This window comes from Paramisgurnus dabryanus, chromosome 23 (assembly GCF_030506205.2).
Source record: "Paramisgurnus dabryanus chromosome 23, PD_genome_1.1, whole genome shotgun sequence".
Classification (NCBI taxonomy): Eukaryota; Metazoa; Chordata; class Actinopteri; order Cypriniformes; family Cobitidae; genus Paramisgurnus; species Paramisgurnus dabryanus.
The window spans coordinates 7307270-7322650 of NC_133359.1; the positions used below are offsets into that span (position 1 = coordinate 7307270).

Here is a 15381-nt window from a genome sequence, read left to right on the forward strand (position 1 = left end):
TATATTTTGTGTAAGTAAGTGTTTAATTTTTAATTTTAAAATGATTTATTTACATTTAATGATTTAACTGTAATCTTTCATCAACTCACAAACTTCCTGCAATAGGCTTTATGCCCAGCTGCACTACTTCCTGAACTTGAGCCAGCTCCTTGTTTCCTATCTGCCATTATTGGACAAACTGATTAATCCAGGTGTGCCTGACCTCAGTAGTCACAACAACAATAATCAGACACACCTGGATTAATCAGTTTGTCCAATAAAGGCAGACAGGAAACAAGGAGCTGGCTGAAGTTCAGGAAGTAGTGCAGCTGGGCATAAAGCCTATTCCCCCTTGAACCGTCAGAGGTTTGCGAACCCGGTTTGAGAAACCCTGCTGTATGTCACGTCACATAAACAAAAGTCATTTTAAGGGTTCAAACAGAAACAGACCCTCCAGATAACAAATACATTTTATGATGTATTTACTATGGTAACCATACAGAGGCGATATTGGTCGATTTACTGCCAGACTGAATAACTTGTGTTCTTTCCTCCTTGTGTCCTGACCGTCTTCCTTGTTGTGCAAACTGAGAATGTTACAATCTGTCAAAACTGTAATAAACTGTCATAAACTTTATTTTTTTTTAGTGTCTCTGTCCAGCATTTCAGAAATCCCTGAAACTAAGCAGATATCCAGAGGGATGATTCAATATGATCATGTCACGCTGTATCTCTTTGTGGTCGCTGAGCGCAATAAATTTTCATCTGAACCACAGCGGAGATAAAAGACCACAACTTCAAACGGCAAAAATTAGGTCACTCAACAGGCCCTACAGTATGTTTTTTTTGTCTTTGTCTTTAAACTCATCTAACTCCCTTCTTATAAGTGTCTTAGCGGCGCCAAATATAAAAAATGTTTGCTAAGATACGAGCCTTCGGGCAACCATCACTTCATGTTTTCTCTGTGCCGTCTCCAGGGGTCTGGCTTTCGTTTGACAGCTTTTTTGTTTGTGTGCCACTCAGAAGAAGAAAAAGCCACGGGCTGGCTCCTGGTGCCCATATTTCCCACAATCCTTTGGGGGATGAAGTGTGGCTTGCAGGACGACCATTGTGGGTTTTTTTCAGGTTAAAGGAACAGATGTTTGTGCCATAGTTGAATACTCTTTCTGAAGAAACAAAGCCCAATGCACAGAGCTGCCTGTGTGTCTGTGTGTGTATAACAGCTGCCAAACAGATCCCGATGTGACCTGACATGATGCAGAGACATTACAGCGCTCTGTTATAATGGGATATCATATGATTTATCCTGCTTCTATTGTCACAGGACTGATGGGGGACATTGTTGTCTGTGTGGAGGAGCTTTGCTTTCAATAAATGTTTTTATCTTTTTTTACATGTGTTTTATGATATTTAAACCATAAATGATAAAATAGACTGAATGTAGGATAGGATAGAGTACCTGGAGGTGGTCTGGGTTCTCTGGCATTCGCCCTGCACTCAGTGTCAGATCCAGCGGGTCCCAGGCCATCTATTTCCTGAAAAGTGCTGCTTTGCTTTCCCCACACATGGTGCATCTGCATGGCGGCCTCCCGTTCAGCGGCCAGATCCAAATCCTGCTGTGCAAGGTGAGCCCTCAACTGTCTGATCTCAAACTGAAAGAGATAAAACAGTCAGATGCACATGAACAGTGATATACGGTCTGATGTACTGTCAAGGCTGATCTGGTCGAGAAAAAAAAACCAACTGTTAATGCTAATGCACATTGAACTAACATGCATGAACAATTTTATTTTTTTTAACAAATATTAACTAAGATTTATAAATTCTGTAAAAAATATTGCTTATTGTTAGGTCATGTTAACAACTTAAGAGTTCAGATGCAAAACCCTCTAAGTGCGCCTGACATGTTTTCTTGCTGACTTTCTTTCTTAGTATTTTTGTCTTGTTTTCAGTACAAATATCTAAAAATTCTTAAATCAAGATGTATTTTCTTGATGAGCAAAATGACCTAAGAACAATTTATGTGAATTTGTGCTTAAAACAAGCAAAGATATCTGCCAGTGGGGTAAGAAAATGTTTCTTGAATTTAGTGTTTAAGAAAAAAGAAAACTTATTTCAAGAATTTTTTCTCATCCCATTGGCAGATATTTTTGCTTGTTTAAAGCACACATTCATTTAAATTATATATTTTTTGTCTAAAAACTAGACTTATTTTCTTAGGTCATTTTTCCCATCAAGAAAATACACTGCAAAAAATGACTTTCTTACTTAGGTTTTTTTCTTGTTTTCAGTAGAAATAGCTAAAAATTATTAACTCAAGATATTTTTCAGTAAAAATATCTAAACATTCTTAAATTAAGATGCTTTTTCTTGATGAGCAAAATGACCCAAGAAAATACGTTTAGTTTTTAGACCAAAAATATCAAATTTAAGAGATTTTGTGCATAAAACAAGCAAAAAAAATCTGCCAACGGGGTAAGCAAAAAAATCTTGAACATTTTTCTTAAACACTAAACTCAAGAAAAATTTAAGAAAAATTAGCTTACCCCATTGGCAGATTTTTTGCTTGTTTTATGCACAAAATCAATTAAATTTGATATTTTGGTCTAAAAACTAGACTTATTTTCTTTGGTGGTTTTGCTCATCAAGAAAAAGCATCTTAATTTAAGAATTTTTAGATATTGTTACTGAAAACAAAACAAAAATACTAAGATTTTCTAAATGACTTTCTAACTTAGTATTTTTGCCTTGTTTTCAGTAGAAATATCTAAAAATTCTTAAATCAAGATGTATTTTCTTGATGAGCAAAAAATATACAATTTATGTGAATTTGTGTTTAAAACAAGCAAAAATAACTGCCAATGGGGTGAGAAATGTTTGCTTGAATTAAGTGTTTAAGAAAAAAGAAATCTTATTTCAAAAAAATTTATTCTCACCCCATTGGCAGATAGTTTTGCTTTTTTGACACAAAATTTCCACCAGATGCAGCCATCATGCCAAATAATTAATTCATACAAAGAAATCAGAACATTTAAGTATACATGTTGAGTCGTAACAAATAAAGTGAAATGACACAGGGAATAAGTATTGAACACATGAAAAGAACAAGGTGCAAAATGGCATAGAAAGCCAGGAGATCACCTGAAATCTGTCAGTATTGAGAGAGAAACCTTGCCCCCTATTATTACTAATTGATATCAGCTGCTTTAGTCCTAATTGATGACACTATAAAAAAATCTCTTTACTGAAAACTACATAAAATATCACTTAACCCTGGCGCTGTCCCGTGAGCGGGACACCTAAGTTTACTTCAATATTTCCCATAAAAAATTTATCTATATCACAACAAACTATATATTGTTGGAAAGGTCTAAGAATGTAGTTTTTATATTTCAAAACCTTTTTACAGTAATAATAATGCAGTGACAGTAATTTAATAATTTGTGACAAGAGTATGCTGCAAACCGTGGATACCTAGTGGCCGTTGTTGGTAAAACCACTAAAAGTGTGACACAAACCTCATTTTTTGTGATTTTTAACTTGAAATTTGGATCAGAACTACTTGAGACTTATGGCTTCATGATTGCATTATTACTTTTGTGAAACATTTACATTTTTATAATTTTATTTATAATTCATTTATTTATTTTTCATGTATTTTATTTATTTATAATAAGTTATGGAATTATTTTTATTTATTAAAATAAATATAAACTGGTAAAACAATTTATTTGTTTAATATTTTCACCTCCTGACACTTCTGTGAAAACCCCCAAAGTAAGCAATATTTGTTATTGACTAATAAACATTCAATTCAATATTTATGACTTCAATACTTATACCATGTTGATATCGACAGGTCTCAGATCAGTTACCTATATTTGGACATTTCTATCCCTATCTCAAAGAGAAGAAAACCCTGAGGCATGTAAATTGTGGGTATTATCAGTGTACATTGATTGCTGGATCTCAGCCAGGCAGAATGGATGAGGTTATGTGTTTTATCTGAATGCTAGACCCACAACAGACGGAGGGGATCATGTGACTGTTTTATGTAATACATTGGGTTAGATTTCACTTTGGAATAAGGACTTGCATCATCCAAAGATACCCCATCAGAAATGATGCATGAGCTCGGTACTGTTAAAAATATGATACTGAGGATAGTATATGATTTTTTTTTTGTTGAGAAATGAAACTAAAATTCAAATACATTACAGTGTGTGGGCATCAGTGACATACATTTTATGGGTAGAAAAATGGGATTGTCAATAAAACCTAATAGAGTCTGACCTAAAAATGTCAATAAAATGTCGATATCAATAAAAAATAAATTAAACGTCATTGCCCAATACAGTCTGGTCTTAAAATAAAAATATGATTTAATAGGTAATGTTTTTTATTGAGCAGCCATAATTGATCATCTGTGTTAGAGTGCTGCCCTCTGCTGGTGAAATACACAGTACAGCATGCTGAAAAAGCACGTCACTCCTCTCTTTGTCAAGTTACACTGGCTTCCTATAGCAGCCCGCATCAAATTTAAGGCTCTGCTCCTGGCATTTAAAACCACCACTGGGTCAGGACCCCCTTACACTCTGTGAAGTCTTATCTAGCACAGCATGGCCTGTCCTATGTTATTTTTTTATATTTAAAACAAGGCATAACCGATCACTTACGGCCTGTTCCTGACAAATCTGTGTGAGTCTCTCCAGCTGTTCCTCCCTCACAGCTTTAGTTTTCTCATACTGTTGGATCTCCAAATCCATCTCCACCTTCACCTGCAGAACATACGCTGGAGAAAAACAAAATACAGAGGAGGTTATGAAAATAAAATGGATTTTCTACCTTGAACATAAAATTTTAATACAACAAATACCAAAATTTACTGGTATACCAACATTTTCTTTAAACTTGGTGTAGCATGTAAGCATTATGTTAATATGGTCATCACTTAAGTACTATGGTGTAAATATATACACTGTTTAAAAATCTTTACAGAATAAAACTAAAATATCAGCCTCATGCAAAGAATTCTGGAAACCAAAAGGAAAAAAACAGAAAAAGTTTGATGAGGATTTCTGGTTCGTAGAATGCTTTGCATAAGGCTGTTATTTTATAGTTTTATTCTGTAAAGGCTTGTTAATGTTTAATGTTCATTTAACTTGAAACAAACTGTTGCCAGTAAATAACATACATTTAAATCTACAGTAAGTTACTGGCAACCAGCTGCAGAACTACAGCAAGCATTTTTACAGTGGTGCTTCTACAGCAACTTTTGTAGAAAGCATGAAAATGACATGCAAGGGCAAAAAGCTCTTTATCAGATATGACCGCAGGCAGGAACATTGCTTTCTGCTGCTAACTCTTAATAAAGTCATATATCCACATGACCCTTCTTATCATCTACTCTCTCCAATCAATTAAACTCTTCTCATACTGGCACCATCTGCTGAAAGAGGGCCCTGCATTCAATACCAGTCTGTCTCAATTCATCTCTTTATTCATACCTTTATTGTACATCAGGAATTATTACATATCATTTATATTTCAAATTATTTATTTGATTTGTCTTTAAATTAATTTAAAGAATATTTATATCAATAATTATTTATTATTATTAGGGCTGCCAAAAGATTAATCGTGATTAATCGCATTTGTTTTTGCGTAATATATGTGTGTGCACTATGTGTTATTATTTTGTATATATAAATACACACACATGCATGTATGTATTTAAGAAATATTTACACGCATATATATTTATTTAGATTTAGATTTTTTATTATATATAAATGTAAAAACATTATACATAAATAAAAAAAATTCTGTGTATATATATTATAATTACACACAAATATATTATGCAAACACAAACTTTTATCTTGTATGCGATTAATCGTGATTAATCATTTGACAGCCCTAATTATTATTATTATTATTATTTAATAATAGCCCTAATTATTATTGCCCTCAATATGATTGTATTTAATTATATTATTAAATATACACATTTAAAGAATATTTTTTATTATTTCATATAATTAGATTTATTTATTTCATATAATTAGATTTATTTATTATGTATCATTTAACTCAATTATTAATTGTTATTTATTAATTACATTTAATAATACATTTTAATGTACGTTTCAGATTTCATTCTCAATCTCACAAAAATTGTCAAATCTCCCAGTTCACGTTTAATTGAATAACTTCAATTAAAGATCTCTATGGATAAAATGTGGATAGATCTTTTCCAACACTCTTGATGAGACACATGTGAGATTGACTGAGAAGAAACTCCTGAATGAAGATGATGTTTCCATTTGGTCTCAGTTTACTTGTATTGCCGTCCAAGAGAAACAACTGCAATATTAAAGAGATCTCATTTTGATATTTCTTTTCCCAAATTTCTTCTTGCCATATTTAATGCTCAAATGCTGAACATTGTATATGTTAAAGAATAATCTGCTGTTTCTTTTTTTTGTCTATGACAAACCCTCCACTCCAACATCCACCTTAACCCTTGTGTCTACTCAAAGGTTACAGGCGCTTTTCACAGAACAACCACAGGGTGGCGTTACACAGACTCATGAATTTTAATTAGAGAGTCTCACTTCAGATAACATAGCGTGTTATACTGTCATTGCATTAAACCTGTAAAGTGTAACACTGGTATTAAGCTGCTTTGGTTGTTTTTCTGCTAACTGTGTGCTCTTGCGAACACAGTAACTCATAGCATAGACACAAAAATACACAATTATGATTGCATGCACATACACAACCATAGACTTGGACATGCATAGAATATATAAGCATGACAATATGAATGTAAATTGATATGGGAAAAACACGCAAGACAGAATTATCTACGAATGTAGCACTACTGCTAAATAAAATGTACACTATATAGTACATGTATGCATTTGCACTGCAAAAAATGTTTTCTTAGTACTTTTGTCTTGTTTTCAGTAAAAACATCTAAAAATTCTTAAATTAAGATGCCTTTTCTTAATGAGCAAAACGACCCAAGAAAATAAGTGTAGTTTTTAGACCAAAAATATCAAATTTAAGTGATTTTGTGCATAAAACAAGCAAAAATAAATCTGCTTATGGGGTGAGAAAAAAAATCCTGAAAATTTTTCTTAAACACCAAATAAAAAAAAGGAAAAAAATTTGCTTACCCCATTAGCCGATTTTTTTTTGCTTGTTTTATGCACAAAATCACTTAAATTGTATATTTTTGTCTAAAAACTAGACTTATGTTCTTGGGTTGTTTTGCTTATCAAGGAAAAGCATCTTGATTTAAGAATTTTAGATATTTCTAATTAAAACAAGACAAAAATACTAAGTAAGAAAGTCATTTATTGCAGTGTAACTAAAAAAAACAAGCTAAAAGTAAAGATAAAACAAACTCTAGAGTCAGGCTGTCCTGGCAGGGTGCAGTATAAATGCAGATATAGTGTTGGTACTGTCCTCATGTTTATCGTCATCAGCAGTCTGGCTGGCAAACAGGCTGGCAGTGCTGGTCTGAAGGACTCGATGATGTACAGTGAAAATGAGGGTGACCTGCTCAGACATCGACCACGGATACACTTGCATAAACAGAACCTGTGCTAAGTCATTACGTACATTATGCCTCTCTCAGCACCGACAAAAGAGATCTAAATCAATCTGAATTTTAACACTGACAGCAATAATGAAAGTATCTCTGTGTGTGCATGTACCCATAAGAAAAAAAATGACAGATTTCTTTGTTATATTACATTTTTTATTAATTATTTTATATTTCTCCTGAAAAAGAAATATCCAGAAATCTCACAAACGTCTCGACAATGTCACAAACTGAGCTCAGATTTGGCAAGTCTGCAATCAAATGTTTATATTATTGAAAAATTCAATATGAACTAAAACATTTGTCCTCAAATTGAACCAAATCTAGATATAATTTAGTTATACAGTCTACATTAAAGGGGACATATGATGAAAATCTGACTTTTGACGTTTAAAGGATTAGTCCATTTTCTAAAAAAAAAAAAAAAATGCAGATAATTTACTCACCACCATGTCAACCAAAATTCTGTCTTTCTTTATTCAGTCGACAAAAGATTATGTTTTTTTAAGGGAAAACATTCCAGGAGTTTTCTTATTTTAATGGACTTTAATGGACCCCAACACTTAATACTTAACTCAACACTTGACAGTTTTTTAACAGAGTTTCAAAGGACTCTAAACGTTCCCAAATGAGCCATAAGGGTCTTATCTAGTGAAACGATTGTCATTTTTGACAAGAAAAATTTAAATATGCACTTTTTAACCACAACTTCTAGTCTATCTCTGTTCCTGTTAAGCGCCAGAGCAACCTCACGTAATTGCGTAGTGACGTTGAAAGGTCACGTGTTACATATATGAAACACACATTTGCGGACCATTTTAAACAATAAACTGACACAAAGACATTTATTTGTATCATTCGACATACAACAATGTCGGAACGGTCCTCTTTTTTCCACACTTGTAAACACTGAGGTGTAGTTTCGCATACGTCATCCGTGACCTCTTGACGTGATGACGTATTGCGTGAGGTCGCACTAGCGCATCACAGGACTGGATATAGATTAGAAGTTGTGGTTTAAAAGTGCATATTTTTGATTTTTCTTGTCAAAAATTACAATTGTTTCGCAAGATAAGACCCTTATGCCTCATTTGGGATCGTTTAGAGTCCTTTGAAACTCTGTTGAAAAAAACTGTTAAGTGTTGAGTTAAGTGTTAAGTGTTGGGTTCCATTAGAGTACATTAAAATGAGAAAAATCCTGCAATGTTTTTCTCAAAAAACATAATTTCTTCTCGACTGAACAAAGAAAGACATCAACATTTTGGATGACATGTGAAAAAATAGGTAATTAAAATTTGGCTCCCCTTGTGATGTCAGAAGGGGCTAATACCGCCTCTTAATCTGAACTAAACAATAATTTTTGCTCACACCTACAAAGTGGCATTTTTAACATGCTATAATAAATTATCGATATGATATTTTGAGCTACAACTTCACATACGTACTCTGGGGACACCAAAGATTTATTTTACATCTTAAAAACGTCTTGTGTTCCCTTAAATTTTTAAGCTTACTTATTCATTTAGATGATGCTTTTATCCAAAGCGACTTACAATTGCTATATATGTCAGAGGTCGCACGCCTCTGGAGCAACTAGGGGTTAAGGGTCTTGCTCAGGGACACAATGGTGTGTCACAGTGGATTCGAACCCAAGTCTCTCACACCAAAGGCGTGTGTCTTATCCACTGCGCCATCACCACCCCAACAATACCCCCAATAATAAAGCTCAATACCCTTAATGCATTTTGTTACAATTTTATCATTTTATTTCTCCTAACCAATATTGTTTTAAGTTAATACTTTAACAAAACACAACTGAGTTCTCCATGAAATCTCTAAAGTTATGAAACTTCTGAAAAATAAAAGTTTTTTTTATAGTTTTTTTTTTTGACATTGGTTTGCGTCAAAAACCAACATCAGCCTTACGTCAAGCTGTTATGTTGAGCTGTCGTCAAAAAACAAGCTGTAATTTGCGGGATTTACATAAAGCTTATCAATGTTGGCCTGATGTCAAGCTATAACGTCGGGTTGACACCAAAAACCAACGCCAGACTTACGTCAAGCTCTAACGTCCGGCAGACATTCCGTTTCAATTGAAAATCTTCAAAACCCAACATTGGGCAGACAATGTCTTATAGCAAAACAAAAACTATTATGTTTTCTAAATTTATAATGTGCAATATTGCATTACATTGATCTCAGCATTGTCACTTAAATGGAGTGATGTCACAGCAGGATGTGTCATCAGTCGATTCTTACCATCAATGATTCTCTTGACTCTCCAGATGCGAAGGGTGATGATGAGGCTGATGGCGTCCCAGGGGCTGCTGGGGCCGTTTGCCACGGTTGAGGCCACCATTGGGGCCAGAGAGAGTACAATTACAGCACCATCAAATACCTAAATGATAGACAACACAAATAACTAAATACATTAGTTATACATCTATCTATCTATCTATCTATCTATCTATCTATCTATCTATCTATCTATCTATCTATCTATCTATCTATCTATCTATCTATCTATCTATCTATCTATCTATCTATCTATCTATCTATCTATCTATCTATCTATCTATGCAAATGAGTGTGCTGAATAGTCAATCATAATCTAGCTGGACCCTCTCATGCCCAGGCAACATTGTGACATTGCGAGTGTGATGCTGTGCCAGAGCGAGAGACTCATCCTTCATTAAGTTTCAAGGGCTCGCCTCTTCTCTGTTTCCCCCCATACTAATGGGACCCCGGGGAGCTTACCTCAACTTTGTTCTCTATATAATCCCATATCCCGAGCACCACAATCCTAAAGACAGTCTAGCAGAGAAAGACAGGACAAAAGATGCAGAAAGACAGCATATGAGTGAAAAGAAAGCGAAGAATAAAGAAGCTAAATCAAAAATATTTTTTTTGGTTGCATTCTGAGAAATCATTTGCTACGTAAATTCAGGCAGAAGAAATCTTTTAAAAAAAACACAGGCGAACATTACTTTTCAAGAGACTCACGAAGCGCAGGTGCAAATAATGAGTTTGCGGAGAAAATGTGTACGTAGGGTAATTCAAAACCTAAGTGATATCGAGATGCGCCGGCAACAGAATTCACCTCCATTTGGCAGTGAAATAACCCCAGCATCTCTGCAAAGCCCATTTCCAACCCCGAATCATTTCTTTCTTTCATCTCTTCTCAGAATGAAGCTCATAATTTATCAGTGACCTCCAATATGCATTCATAAACTCATGAGCAGGCGAGATCTCATCGAAGGAGATGGAGTGCTTTAGTGACTGCTGACTCAGGTAGCACATGATAGTTTACTCTCCCTCTCTCGAACTTAAACATGTGACCAGACCTAAAAATTTCAGGCCTTAATGCCTCCCGGCTTTTATTGACAAGATGAAGGAAATAAATGCAAGTCTGCCTTAAAAGAGCCAGAGACAAATGCAACTGGATCTGAGGAAATGGGAATCAATACGCCTCACACGCACATGCACATACACATCCACGCACACACAGTGGGTTGAAGTACAGTAACAGCATTACGTGAACTGTTTTTTCTCAGGTTCATTTAAAACACCCTACAGCATAAACAGTCAGACGAGATCTTGTATCAAATCGTTCCAAACTTTTTATTGTGGCAACATCATTTGTATGTCTTTATATTAATAAATGTCAAGGTAAGGGGCAATAACACAACTGATAGAATAAAAGAGTTGCTATTTCTAGCAAGCCTTCGTAAATGCCAGTAAATTATACGTATAAGTAAACTCAGTAAATGTGATTTTTCAGGTGAGTCATGGGGCCATGAGCATTGAGTATGTCATATATCTCATTTGGACAGGGCAGAGACTGTTTGAAAATTTTAGAAAGTTTGCATGTAGGGTTGCAAAGGAACGGAAAGTTTCCGGTAAATCTCTTTAAAATTTCTGGAAACTTTCCATGGGAACTTGATTTGGGGAATTTTGGAAATATTCCAAATTGGAAACTTAACAGGAATTATGTGGAAATTAAGGAAAATTTATTTCCTGTTTTAGGCAACTGTGTATTTTTTAAATTCCAAGTTTATTCCCATTAATTCTCATATATTCCCGTTAATTCTCATATATTCCCATTAATTCCCATATATCCCCGTTAATTTCCATGGAAAGTTTTCATGTCTGCATACTTATGAACTATATTATGCCTTTCCGAAATATAAATAGTGTGCGGAGTGTGTGTCACAATGAAAATTGTACAGAGACATACCTATAAGTAAATGTTTTGTGCTCACCTCAGTAAAGAACACAGACAGGATGACCAGGAAACTTAATGGGAATTTTATGGGAAGTACTTGGAAATTTAGGAAAATGTATTTCCTGTTATAAGCAACTGTGTATTTTTTAAATTCCCAGTTTATTCCCATTAATTCTTGTTAATTCTCATATATTCCCGTTAATTCTCATATATTCCCGTTAATTCCCATGGAAAGTTTCCATGTCAGCATACTTATGAACTATATTATGCCTTTCCGAAATATAAATAGTGTGCGGAGTGTGTGTCACAATGAAAAATGTACAGAGACATCCAACACAAGTAAATGTTTTGTGCTCACCTAAAGAACACAGACAGGATGACCAGAAAACTTAATGGGAATTTTATGGGAATTTTTTGGAAATTTAGGAAAATGTATTTCCTGTTATAGGCAACTGTGTATTTTTTAAATTCCCAGTTTATTCCCATTAATTCTTGTTAATTCTCATATATTCCCGTTAATTCCCATGGAAAGTTTCCATGTCTGCATACTTATGGACTATATCAAGCCTTTCCGAAAAATACATAGTGTGCGGAGTGTGTGTCAGAGACATACACATAAGTAAATGTTTTGTCCTCACCTCAGTAAAGAACACAGACAGGATGACCAGGAAACTTAATGGGAATTTTATGAGAATTTTTTGGAAATTTACGAAAATATATTTCCTGTTATAGGCAACTGTGTATTTTTTTTAATTCCCAGTTTATTCCCATTAATTCTCATATATTCCCATTAATTCCCATGGAAAGTTACCATGTCTCTGCATACTTATGAACTATATTATGCCTTTCCGAAATATAAATAGTGTGCGGAGTGTGTGTCACAATGAAAATTGTACAGAGACATCCAACACAAGTAAATGTTTTGTGCTCACCTTAGTAAAGAAAACAGACCGGATCACCAGAAAACTTCATTGGAATTTTATGAGAATTATTTGGAAATTTACGAAAATATATTTCCTGTTATAGGCAACTGTGTATTTTTTTAAATTCCTAGTTTATTCCCATTAATTCTCATATATTCCCATTAATTCCCATGGCAAGTTTCCATGTCTCTGCATACTTATGAACTATATTATGCCTTTCCGAAATATAAATAGTGTGCGGAGTGTGTGTCAGAGACATACACATAAGTAAATGTTTTGTGCTCACCTTAGTAAAGAAATCAGACAGGATCACCAGAAAACTTCATGGGAATTTTATGGGAATTATTTGGAAATTTAGGAAAATGTATTTCCTGTTATAGGCAACTTTGTATTTTTTTAAATTCCCAGTTTATTCCCATTAATTCTCATATATTCCCGTTAATTCCCATGGAAAGTTTCCATGTCTGCATACTTATGAACTATATTTTGCCTTTCCGAAATATAAATAGTGTGCGGAGTGTGTGTCACAATGAAAATTGTTTAGAGAAGTACACATAAGTAAATGTTTTGTGCTCACCTCAGTAAAGAACACAGACAGGATGACCAGGCTGATCCAGTGAATGATACAGGCGAACTGGAATGCATTATTAACTGCGAATACAAAACACAAGAGATGGCGTTGGTTAGTTTCACATCCAAATCTCTGTCTGTCTATTCATCTGCTCCGCTATGGGGCACAAAATCTCTTGCATTCAGCGCCGCCCATCTCTCAGCCCATATGTCTTAGTTTGTACTGATCACTGATCTGCCCAACACTCCATTCATCTTCCTCAACCCCATAATACATTAATCTTGCTGGCTGGTGGCTGTCCTGCTGTCTACACTCACATCCAGAGGACATGGAGATACGGGCTGATATACAGTATGCTTTAGCCATCGATCACAGTTCAGAACAGCATCCTCTACTGCGTAAAACGAATGGGCATTTCTGTTTGGATTTACAACAGGCTCTCGTGAGAAATGAAAATATTCGGGCAAATGTCAGCTGAGTAAATATCACTCACAACATGTTTATAAAGAGTAAAGTCTATTGAGATCGTACAGCGAAGTGAAGGAGCTTATATACTGCATTCACAAGTCTATATTTTTACATTTATGCATTTGGCAGATGCTTTTATCCAAAGTGACTTTTACAGTGCTTTCAATCTATATATAATAAATTGCGTTCCCTTACTGTCAAAAAAAGTTGTGTCAACTTAAAAAAAAAAGTTACCTGTTTGCTGTAAACTTCTGAATTAATTTAACTTAAAAAATATTAGTTGACACAACAATTTTTACACAACTTTTTTATTTAAGTAATATTTTTCTATTTTTTTTCTCAAAATTTTAAGGCAACCAGGCAACTTACTTTTTTAAGTTGAACCAACAAATCTTTTTTTTACATTGGGAATAAAATTTGCACTGCTAAAGCAATTGCTCTATCATTTGAGCTACAGGAACACTCAGATCACTAAATCATATCCTAGATATAGTTCTTACAGGGTTTATAAGCTATAAAACTGTTATGTTTTCAGCTTGATATTTTGCCCAGAGGTCTGGGATCAGCTCCCAAAAAAAAAGAAACCTTTTACAGTACTCACATTGTAGAAGCTTTGTATCGATGAGCAGTTCCAGAGTCAGTAAAAGCACCACTAGGATGACACAGGCCACTAGGAAACAGTTAAAGCCTGCGCTCAACAAACACACCTGCCACAGCGCTGCTCTCCTCCCACAGCACGGCTTCAGCCAATTAGACCTGTGGATAAAATGATTGACAAAAGGATGAGAAAGCGATTATGGTATTATCCAACATGACCTCACAAAGTCACGGATATTTTGCACATTTATCTGTGTCATTGTCACGGATCTCGGCATTTTTCCGTGTCCGTACCACAGACTTTCTTTTCCGTGTCAGTTTCACGTATTGGTTACTCCTATTTTTAAACCATTGTCGCTTGGGTTTGGGGTTAGATTTGGGGTTTGGGTTAGGATGTCACTTTAACTATTGGTTTGTACTATTTTTTCCGGATTTGTAAACAATAGGGGATTTTCACGCTGATACGTAGAACTTCTGCTTTCGGCGATCTTTGTCCACGGCTAACACGGAAATGAAAGTCTAATCCATTCTAATCCATGGATTGGTCAAAAAGGGATGAACCCAGATGTTGGGTTAAATTCATTCAGAACATTTTTATATTTGACCCAACCCTGCATATATTCGTCCCAATTCGCATATATTCTCTCCTAATGAGTATTTAAAATTACATTTAGTGAATCTCAAATCATGTTGCAAATAGTATCCTAAAAGTATGATGTTCTGCTGTTTCTAGAGAAAATTTCACATGGATATTTTTCACACCTATGTTTTGTATTGAGGAGTGATGTTATACTGAATAAATAAATCAAATTAGTAATGCTTTACTGAAAAAAATCAATTAAGTATGTAGTAAACATGAGAAATAACGGATGAAAAAAGGCTGAAATGCAAGCAGGAGACGTTTGCTTGTGACTGTTAACCAAGTTATCTAGGCAGTCACATTAGTTACGGGCTAGTATGTCGCAGTACTTGCACACTCCTTTGCTATGTACTCAAATATACT

General features: G+C 34.6%; 1 protein-coding gene across 3 annotated transcripts in view; it reads right to left on the reverse strand.

The window, feature by feature from the left end:
• tmem266 (transmembrane protein 266) overlaps window positions 1-15381 on the reverse strand; it is a 64519-nt gene that overhangs the window by 4075 nt on the left and 45063 nt on the right. For 2 of the 3 annotated variants that reach the window (XM_065292111.2, XM_065292110.2), the window contains 6 exons: window positions 14383-14537; window positions 13320-13393; window positions 10352-10408; window positions 9854-9992; window positions 4656-4771; window positions 1439-1631 (listed from right to left, as the gene is read on the reverse strand). In XM_065292111.2, the coding sequence (XP_065148183.1) occupies window positions 1439-1631; window positions 4656-4771; window positions 9854-9992; window positions 10352-10408; window positions 13320-13393; window positions 14383-14537 (734 nt within the window). Of the gene's footprint in view, window positions 1-1438; window positions 1632-4655; window positions 4772-9853; window positions 9993-10351; window positions 10409-11856; window positions 13252-13319; window positions 13394-14382; window positions 14538-15381 lie in introns of those variants that run through there. The other variant, XM_065292112.2, reaches the window with a different exon arrangement.